This window comes from Chiloscyllium punctatum, chromosome 3 (assembly GCF_047496795.1).
Source record: "Chiloscyllium punctatum isolate Juve2018m chromosome 3, sChiPun1.3, whole genome shotgun sequence".
NCBI lineage: Eukaryota > Metazoa > Chordata > Chondrichthyes > Orectolobiformes > Hemiscylliidae > Chiloscyllium > Chiloscyllium punctatum.
The window spans coordinates 44613203-44624344 of record NC_092741.1 but is presented as its reverse complement, the minus strand read 5'-3'; the positions used below and the strand labels follow the sequence as shown (position 1 = coordinate 44624344).

The window sequence follows — 11142 nt, the reverse complement described above, 5'->3', positions numbered from 1 at the left end:
TGAGGTGAGATAAGAGGAAAAGATTGGCAAAAAATGTAACAAACAATAAAGACGTACTTTATAGACACTTTTATTGTACGAAGATAAAGGTTTTTGTCTCATATTAATAAGGACCAACATCCTAAAGGGACAGGTTGGCTGGGGGTAGCTGGCCATTGTGTTCAGCTACTTGCTGAGTTGATGGTGAAGATCATCCCTTGGCTGTCATAGTTCTGTTCCATTGCTCATTGGCCTTACATGTTGGAATTTCACTTTTACATCAGCACATTACTCTCAGCAATGGTCTCCTTTGAAATGATCATGTTGTGAGTCAAATAAAATTGATGCATTTTACACAATTATGAATGTGAATCAACGACAAAGCATTTAATGCACAGGTTGTTTTTTTCTCTGACACTCATCAATAAATAAACATATAATGTTGAAAAGTTTTAAATTCTAGTTAAAAGTAGAAGTAAGAGATAAACAGTCATAAGGTTCTTGTGCTATGGTGAGAGGTAACTGGCAGGATGTTGGAACTATTGTCCAAACACAATGTTATTTTAAGGTGTAAAACAAAAGATGTTGAATGGAAATCAAGTGCTGTAATGCACTAATAAGACTACAGTTGGATTACTGATTTTTGCGGCTCTATTTACAGAATAGTATGCAATGAGTACAGCAAAGCCAGCTAGAATGGTGTTAGGGCTCAGATCCAAGTACAACAAGAATACACTGAGGAAACTGAGATTATTCTCCTTAAAGCAAAGAAGGCTAAATGGAGATATGATATGCACATTTCAAACTTTGAATGAAGTTGACAAAATAAAGGTGAAAAAGGTTTTTCACAATGTTAATGATCACTGATCAAGGAGGGAGTGTTGCACAACAAGATGCAAAAGAAAACATCTAGCAAAGCATTTAGAATGAAGTATTTTCCCAAAGGATACCCCAAAGGTGTGTGGAGTGAATTACATCAGAAATAGAATAAGGCAGAATTAGTGTGAACAAAGTACTTCCAGATATCTGTCCAACAAAATCTAGACTTAACACTTCATAGATATCCTGAGGGTCTGCTCCATAGATTTTACACGTTATTTTAGTACAGCAGTATCTATGTGTTGCCAATTGTGATTCATGGAGCATAGGAATTCTTATGGAGACTGTCGTTTATCCAGCTGGGAGCTTTGTATCAATTGTTTTTATAAAAGCATGTTGGAAACTATTATTGCTGGAAACATTTATAACTGTCAGCACTATGTTTTATTGTTATATTAAAAATGTTTTGGAAATGTAACCAATGAGCTCCAGTGACAGCAGTCAACAAGTTTGCATGGAGTAAATCTAGTAGTTAACATTATCAAGTGTCCTGCAACAATACAGGATTATTAACTTGTTGGATTGACATTTTCCAAAGAGATGTTCAACCAACTGTCTATTCAGGAAGATGTAAACTAGCGATATTCAAAGAGAAGTGGATATCTGTTAGTGTCCTGTCCAACAAGTGACCTTTAACCAACATCACCAAAATAGATTAACCAGTTATTTGTTTCATTTGCTGAATGTTATATCTGCTGTAGGCAAATTGGCAGTCATATCCGCCTGCACAGTAATACACTTAGAAATACAATTCAAAAATAATTAATTCTGAGGTGCATTTTCAATACCTGCAAAACACAAAAGCAAGTTATTTTCTTGTTGTTGCTACCAATATGATGATCTACTTCCAGACCAATTGGGAGTATTTCACTCGAATTTTTATTCACTGATTTTTTTTTTTGTTGACCAGCAGGGATGAAATCATTAGGGCTATATTCATTTCAGTTCACACAATTGGAGACACTCACTGCATTGGGATCTATTTGATCTTTTTTTATTCATTAACTAAATTAGGGCATCACTGGCTGAGCCAGCATTTATTGCCCATCCCTAATTGCCCAGATGGCAGTTAATTGTCAACCACATTTATGTGGTTGTGGTGTCACTTGTAGCCCAGACCAGGTAAGGTTGGCAATTTCTTTCCCTGGAAGATATTAGTGAACCAGAAGGGTTTTTTGAAAATGACAATGGCCATCATTAGAATCTTAATTCCAGATATATTTTTATTGAATTCAGATTCAATCATCTACCATGGTGTGACTCGAATTAGGTCCCCAGAGTGTTACCTGAGTCTCTGGATTAACAGATCATCACAGTGTTTGTCTGCTTCCCTCCACCTTCAGTTACCCAATTCTTTTCAGCCATTTATAACCTTTCAGATATTACTTTCTGAAAGCACAGATAGATTTGGGGAAAAACATGGAAAGCATCATAATCTATATATTTCCCCCCTACCTTTCTTTAAGACTTTGGAAATGTTAGGTCTTGAATATGAAAAGAAATATTTAACATAACAAAGGAAAGAAGATCCAAAGTCCTGTCTCTAAACAAACCTTGAGACATTTCAGTAAAATTTGGGATCTGTATTGCATGGACTAGGTTTGAAACGTGGGAAATGTGCCTGATCTATTGACCTAGTCAACCATTCATCTAACTCAATTTATGCCCACCTTTCATTCCTTTGACAACTCTATGTTTCCATGCTTCTTATTATTATTTGGTTTCCTTCAGAAATCTCCATCCAGTTTACTAAACTGGAAAAGTAGGATGAGGACCATTATACTTTGCATAAATCCCAGAAACTAAATTGTTTAAGCAAACATTTAAGTCTTTTTTAATGCTTACACCAAACATTAACTTTGTACTGTCTTGTTGAATGTTACTTTAAGTTGCCAGGGTTGGAGGATTTGAGCTATAGGGAGAGGCTGAACAGGCTGGGGCTATTTTCCCTGAAGCATCGGAGGCTGAGGGGTGACCTTACAGAGGTTTATAAAATTATGAGGGGCATGGATAGAGTAAATAGGCAAAGTCTTTTCCCTGGTGTCGGGGAGTCCAGAACTAGAGGGCATAGGTTTAGGGTGGGAGGGGAAAGATATAAAAGAGACCTAAGGGGCAACTTTTTCATGCAGGGGTGGTATGGGTATGGAATGAGCTGCGAGAGGATGTGGTGGAGGCTGGTACAATTGCAACATTTAAGAGGCATTTGGATGGGTATATGAATAGGAAGGGTTTGGAGGGATATGGGCTGGTTGCTGGCAGGTGGGACTAGATTGGGTTGGGATATCTGGTCACCTGGATGGGTTAGACTTAAGGGTCTGTTTCCATGCTGTTTCCATGCTATTACTGTATGACTCTTTTGTAGGAAGCATTGTAAGAATGATAGACAAATGATTCCTTACATTTACTTCACAATATGTTAGTTTTATTGAGCTCAGCTATGAGAGAATGCTTCTGCAATCCTTTAAATTGGGCAAACATCTTTTTTCTGTAATAAATTATGTATCCTTTTTGTTCCTTTATTTAAAATTCTCACATATCAATAGCTTGTTTATGTTATTGTTGACAATATAAAATAAGTATTTAAAGAGCATCGTAATGGGAAGGAAAACAACATTTAATTTTTGTCATAATAATCAGAACTGCTACTAAGGTGAGGTCAGCATTTTGGTTCATCTTAGTTCTGCTGTTCAGGAACACCCAGCAGTCACCCAACCCAGTGTGACATGATTTTCTTTTTGCCTCTACTTGTTTATTTTATTGAGCACCCTATGTGTGAAGAACTTCACAATGTCACTTCTAAATTACATGTATTAATTTGAACCTATAATCAATTTCTTTTCTATTTAATTTTCAACCCCCCCCCCCCCCCATAACATCTACAATGTTGTATATCTATATAAGATGCCTCCTTTCAATATTATAAACGCCCACATTTCTCCAGCCTTTCCAAAAGCACTGACAGCATGTGTCAGCTGCTGTGTCAGAATATATCCCCTATGTACTGGTAACTGGAATGGGAAAGCGTATTGAAGGTGTGATCTGATCAGACCATTGCACACTTAGAGCTTAACCTCTAGTGATTTCAATCTGATTCGTGATTCTGATTCCTATTTTGAATAAATAATTTAACGTTCTAGTGATTTGTTAACTGCTGTTGCGCGGTTTTTTTTCGGACGCCAAATGTGTACAGGTAATCGCACTCATATTTCAGTCTAATTGGCATCACCACATCATGGATTTATCACACAGCGGAAGAGAATTTTGCCAAAAAACAAACTTTCTTGCAAAGGGACCTAATTAAGGTTTCGAAGTTAGCTAAGAAACTGGATGTAAGTGAGATAATATTTCATTATTTACAGTATTGACAGCAGTTAGATTTCTCAGGTCAGGATGGGTTCAGGTTGACCCCCTCTGTTGATATTACCTGTGCAGGTGTATTTTGTTGCTAGCAACTGTAGAATTTGCATCATTTTTATAGAGATATATTAATTAGAGCCATTCAAATCACCAAATTGCCTGAACATTTTCATAGCATCGATTTTAAGGGATACCATTTTCACGAAAACTATTCGGCAAACCTCTGGGAAAGCAGTGCATCACAATCCTTCAGATCCGAGTAATGAGCCAGCGCTGAGTGTTGACCGCGGCGATTGTAATCTCAGTGTTTGCAAATTAGAGCAAAGAGGGTTCGCAGTTTGTTTTATGAAGGCTGTACCTTCCTAACGCAACGCTGCACCGCACCGGCGGGCTAAGTGTGAAAGTGTAAGCGAAATAACACCTTGTGAAGATGTCACTGGCTGCTGAGTGTGACCCCCCTCAGACTGTCCAAAAGTACAGCTCCCGGCCTGAGTTTAATCCAGCAGCACTCGTCAAAGCACAGAGCCGCCTATTAAAATCCAACACCCCACCTCATCCTTAATTGGCCGTGCATATTTTTAAATAACAAAAAAAACTGTACTACATGAACATGATCCCTTTAAGAAGACGGGCCCGCATCTCCGATTAAAGTTATCCCGAAGACAAAAGGAAGCCGAGTGTCCCAATAATGTGTGTGTGTGGGGGGGGGGGGTGTAGGTGTGAGCGGAAAGAGGGCTACAGTGACCTCGGGAACATGGCGTTGCTTTGCTGCTGTCAGACTGTGTTGGGGGGAGAGAGAGAGAGACTGAGGAGACTCCTCCCCTGCCCTGCCTTCTCCCCTCCCCTCCCTCTCTCTCTCTCTATGGATCTGTCTGTCTCTCTCTCTCTCTCTCTCTGTGAATGTGTGTGATCCCATTGCATGAAGTGGGCTGTCCGCAAACCAGTGGCGTCTCACCGCCCGCTCGGCTGCAAACTCCGAGAGAGAGAGAGAGAGGAGAGAGGAAAGGGGGGAGTAGAGCGATAGAGGGAGGAGGAGGAGGGGGGCATACAGAAGATGGCTGACTCGGCTGTCCAGCTGCAGTCCTCTCTGGTGTTAACAGGCACATCCCCACTGCCGCTCTCCTCACCTCAACAATGACAGCCGACCATTGAGGGGGGAGAGTGAAAGAGGTGGAGGGGGATAAAATATCCTTATATTGCAAACAAAAAATCCACCCCACGGGCAAAAGTCGCCGGCGTCACATTTCGGTGGGAGAGAAGGTTTTGTGACAGCTCGGGGTGGAGGAGGGAGGTTGAGTGGATTCTCCCTCCCTCCTCTCTCACTCCACACATATACCATGGCAGAGATGGAGAAGGAGGGCAGACCGCCGGAAAACAAGAGAAGCAGAAAGCCGGCTCACCCCGTCAAGAGGGAAATAAACGAGGAGATGAAGGTACGGCTTCCTGTCACTGCTTTCAACCGGGGACTCAGTCTGAACCCAATTGCTCCGCGTCCCATCTGTCTGGCTTTTCTTGTTGTTGTGGATGTTTTGTCTCCAGTGTTTTAACAATAATAATAAAGGTGGGACACCTATAGGAATTCAAACAGCCGGGATATGATTTTGTCAAAAGAAATATTTTAAAAATCAAAGCTGAAACGCTCCGAGGTTTTTGCGTCCATGCTTCCTCCCCCCCCCCCCATTCCCATTTAACAATAATACATCGAGTGCTACATATCGTACTGTAACAGTAATTTAGAAAGGAACAGCTCTGTTGCAGATTTGGTGATCCAGTGATGATGGATGGAGTTAATGAGTGGGCATCTTCCTGCATTTCCAGCGGTTCGGTGCTGTCTTTATACCAGTCAGCGGCAGGTCTGTAATTAAATTGTCAAAGTGAAATGAAGAGGCTACGACTACAGTACCCGGACCCTGTGAAGATACCGACCAAGCCTTCATGTTAATCTTTTTAAATCTCATTCTCTCAGCTAGCACCCTCTCCCCCCCCCCCCCCCAACTGCGCTTCCAACACCTCGACAGGTTTCCCGTTAACAATATCCATGCTTGTCGAAAGACAGCTGTCACCTCCCTTCATCGTGATATTCGCTATTTTATTCTCGTTAAAGAAAGATTTCTCGCCTCCTGCTTCCTCCGCTCCTCCTCCCCCGGCTAATTCAACAGTATTTTCTACACAATGAGTTGCCTCCTGTTGGTGCCCAGATGTTTGGAAGTAGGGTGCAGGCATGTGTTTGAGGAGGTGTACTCCAGATGTGTGTGTGTTGGACTCATTGTTCAATTGATCATTTATACTGTTGTTAAGTCCTTAAATATGTGAAAGGTATCTGGACATGTTAAAAATAGTGCCATTATAGTCGATTTTCATTTTGAAACAGAAAGGGAACAATGCTTTAGTACAAATATTTTATGGATGGCCAGAAATTCTGATAGACTACAGCCTTCCTAACTAACATCTCTAAGTTTAAGTCACTTTACCTTGTGTATTGTCCTTGTTGATTGTTGTACTGCAACTAGGTACTTGATCAAGTACATTGATGACAACTTGTTTTAGTTATAAAACTGTATTTTGCATTGGTACTCTTGTTGAACAATGTTAACATATTATTCCAGTTTGCTTCAGTTTCTTGAACATGTACAAGTTCTAAAGTAAGTACTTTTCTCAGTCATCATGCAGATGTGCATTGAGATTTGTCAGAAAAAGTTCATATTTTCGCCATATTTGTTAATCACTTTCTTTACCAATCTAGTTGGAACCTAAGTGTGATATTGTATAGTCTGGCTTGATCTTCTGTTAGAAAATCTTGCGCATTACATTCCACTGAATAGTTGCATCATTGAAAGGAGGTGTTGAAATTTGGAAAATCGTTTTTTAAAAAAAAAATCATGGCTCTTTATGGGTGAATATTTAGAGTTTAGGATTACAAATTAACTAATTTTGATGAAAACATGTTGCTGTGAAATTTTATCCTGGTGGATATAAAGGCTGACTGTGCGGGATGGTTGCTAGATTCTTTGGGATTGTTTTGTTTACTTTGGCTGCAGCAAGACTCAGCGGTTTGTGAGATAGTCATTCCTCTATAACAGATGTTTGTCTGAACTGCAGAGGAAGAAACAAAAACAACATTGTGTGAAGTGTTTGGGGGGGGCGGTTGTGAATGGGGAGGGTAGGAGTTGAAAGGGTGGGGGCGAAACTGCGTAAGCTGAACTGGTGTGCTCATAGCTTGGCATTTTCACTTTTGTAAATGTGATCCAGGACAAAGATTGTTTGGGGTGGAGATAAGCTCTTGTTTTGTAAAGAAGCCTCACTTTTCTAGCTTCATAATAAGTTTGTTACTGCCATTCTGTCCAAATAGTGTCTTTTCACAGGTTTTAGTATTCTCAAGTGCATTTTAATGAAGATAGATGCCACAAATCACTGCCTTTCCCTCCTGTATTTTTCATAAAGTGGCTACGCAATTTAAAGTCAGGAACTGTCTATTAGTTATGGTGAAAAATCATTCAAGTTTAACTAGTATACCTCTCTAGAAGTGTTCAAATTCTGACAGAAAATATGCTTCTAATGTTATCTTTATCTGTGACTGAAATGTTCTTAAATTATATAATTAAAAATGAGCTCGTTGGATTCTTCTTAAATTTAAAGAACACAATGTACCCTTGTGTGGATTCATATCTGAAAAACTAGAAGAAAGTCTCAGTGTGTTTCTTTCATTTGACTGACTTTCATCTGGATCAGTGTAAAATAACCGTGGAAAGTAATCAGGGTAAACTAAAAAGAAAGGAATGCATACAGCAATAGGCAGTCGACTTTAGCCTAAGCTGTAAAAACTGTAACACGAGCAGGCAAAGCAGATCAGCTTTCAAGCTTTAAGGTAAGAGAAAATGAAAGAGATGTGGTGGTGCTGGGGGCGGTGGAGTTTGGGGGGGGGCTGGGAGCAGGGAGCGGGGTGGGGGGTGAGAGCAAAGGAATGAGAAAGGCCATTTGGGAAGAGGAGGAGGAGGAGGGGCCCCTCGGGGTAACTTGGCTCAGGATTAGGGAATTTTATCATAGTGTACAGTGACCTACTCAAGTTACAGCCAGCAAGGGATCAAATTGCTTCCCTTGCGAGCACAAATACAGGGGAATTGGTGCGATTTTTGTCCTCCTTCCTAGATTAAGAAAAAGACCATTGGTATGAGTCGTTACATAATGTTTATGCATTTGATGTGCAATGATTGCATTTGCAATGAATGACCCTTGATTGTTGTATGGTTTGTTTGTGTGTGTGAGGAGGTGGGGGGGGGGGTGTGCAGGGGTGAGTGGGAGATGGAATATACTTGTTTAGGTACAACATTTATGAGAATAGATGATTTGTTGAGCATAACTTTGCATTACTCTATTAACATAGTTGCTGAGCTGAAGTGCTAAAGAAAATACTTTGCTGCAAGTTTAAATAATTATCTGCATTTGAATAATGATATTACCCAGAGAGTTTATTATAGGGCAGAATTGAAAGTCACTGGCCTTATATATTGTATAGTGAATTATCTTTTTGACTAGATTTTTTTGAAAATGAAATGAGTTACTTGATATTACTACTTTCTGTTTATGAAATTGATTTGGCAGTGATTGATACAGCTACTGTTATCATCTAAAGCAGTGAAATAAGGCGAGAATGAGAATCAGAGCTGCAGATGTTGTAGAATGCATCTGTATCTTTGAACTTGTGTTTTTGTTACAGATTTGGTAATGGTATATTCAGTACTTACAGGGGAAACAGTCTGGTATTCAATTATCCCTTAATTGAAACGCTTGGATTACATGGTGAAATAGATACGCTCTTTTTTTTTGAGGGGAGGGGGGGGCGGGCGGTGGGGGAAGGGGAGGTTTCTTGTCATATCCCCATTCCTGCCACCTATCTCCATGAAATGGATAAGTGAAAATCACTGGAGTCTCGGACCTCTACATGTCCACTTTTAATACTGATTTCCAATCAGTTAATAGGAAGTATATTACCGTATAACCAGGGGAAAAAATACCATCTGTCTGTTTCTTGTTCAAGCAATTCGCCAAAGACAGGTTATCGATACACAAGGACAACAACACCTGTCTACCTGGTCAGATTTGCTCAGAGGTTGGAGCATGATCTTAGATTGTGTTTCTTTTGTTTGGTAGGCCATGACCAGCACTCAAACCCCAGGCATGCCATTGAGAAATCTGCATGTATTTCTGATATTTGATTATATTTAACAAGGTGAAACAGTGAGGCCTATAGTGTATACATATGATACATAAACAGATGCTACAAGTTAAAACTGTCCTAGAATGTTAACTTTGATTGTTCTAAGCTATTGATACAAGCAACTTGAACAAATTTCTGTGAGGGATCGTATTTCCATACTGTGAATTTAAATACATCAGGAGGTTATTTTAAAGCAATATTCCATTTATTAAATTGACTCCAAAACCAGAACAATGAATTTTAATATGTGTAGAATTAATGAAATAGCAATTCCTCATGTCCCTAATTGTAGCATTTCTATTCAAATAGCAAAAGCAAACTCCAAAGGCAGAAGTGAGTTGCTCTTATGTAGTTAGTTAATATACCATCCATGTGGTATAGAGCAGAAAAGCTTCCACTTTGGATTTCTAGAAGAGTATTGAGTACAGGAGTTGGTAGGTCATGTTGCGGTTGTACATGACATTGGTTAGGCCACTGTTGGAATATTGCATGCAATTCTGGTCTCCTTCCTATCGGAAAGATGTTGTGAAATTTGAAATAGTTCAGAAAAGATTTACAAGGATGTTGCCAGGGTTGGAGGATTTGAGCTATAGGGAGAGGCTGAACAGGCTGGGGCTGTTTTCCCTGGAGCACGGAGGCTGAGGGGTGACCTTATAGAGGTTTACAAAATTATGAGGGGCATTGATAGGGTAAATAGACAAACTCTTTTCCCTGGGGTGGGGAGTCCAGAAAGCAAGGGCATAGGTTTAGGGTGAGAGAGGAAAGATATAAAAGAGACTTAAGGGGCATCATTTTCACACAGAGGGTGGTATGTGTATGGAATGAGCTGCCAGAGGAAGTGATGGAGGCTGGTACAATTGCAGCATTTAAAAGGCATTTAGATGGGTATATGAATAGGAAGGGTTTGGAGGGATACGGGTCAGGTGCTGGCAGGTGGGACTAGATTGGGATGGGATATCTGGTTGGCATGGACCGGTTGGACCGAAGTGTCTGTTTCCATGCTGTACACCTCTATGACTCTATTGACTTAATTTTTTTAACCAGCAAGTTGACCTGCTTTTTTCTTAAGTATGTCCGGCACGCTAAAACCAGAACAAATCTAACCCTGCCAAATACTGCCTCATCAATCAACTTTTTATCATGAATGTGCGTTCCTGATGAAAAGCTTATGTTTGAAATGTCTACTCTCCTGCTCCTCGGGTGCTGCCTGACCTGCTGTGCTTTTCCAGCGCCACACTTATCTACTAAGGATAAACAATGAAGGATTTAAAAAAAACCCCAAGGGGAAGAGAAGGCCAAAGAGAGATTCAAAATTGCAACCCCTGAAAACCATGCAAATCCTCAGAATGAGATTCCTCAATGCCAGATTATCAGTCAATAATCAACTGTCTACCTGAGGCCTTAACTCACGGTAATAAATATAAACTTGTTTAAAAGGGTAAGTGGAGTTTGTGGCATGCACTGCAGAGGCCCTATTCTGACTGCTGTGGCTTGTTTCAATCATTGATTATCATCAATTAACATTATAATGATTAAGATGGCATTGGTGATTCAGTGTTAGAATTCTTGCCTCAAGGACTTTTTCTGGTGCAGTGTTCATGCCTCTGTCTGAGTCAGGAGGCCCAATCTGAAGTCCCATCTGCAGAGATGGGCAATAACATCTCTGACCAGGTTGATTAGAAAACTGCATATGCAGCAGTGGTCTGTGATTT

At 40.2% G+C, this 11142-nt stretch overlaps 1 protein-coding gene across 8 annotated transcripts in view; it reads left to right on the top strand.

The window, feature by feature from the left end:
* Window positions 1-5082: 5082 nt before the first annotated feature.
* The window catches only part of sobpa (sine oculis binding protein homolog (Drosophila) a), a 361393-nt gene continuing 355333 nt past the window's right edge, over window positions 5083-11142 (top strand). For all 8 annotated transcript variants that reach the window (XM_072552534.1, XM_072552588.1, XM_072552556.1 and 5 more), the window contains exon 1: window positions 5083-5648. In XM_072552534.1, the coding sequence (XP_072408635.1) occupies window positions 5553-5648 (96 nt within the window). In that variant the 5' untranslated portion in view covers window positions 5083-5552. The remainder of the gene's footprint in view (window positions 5649-11142) is intronic.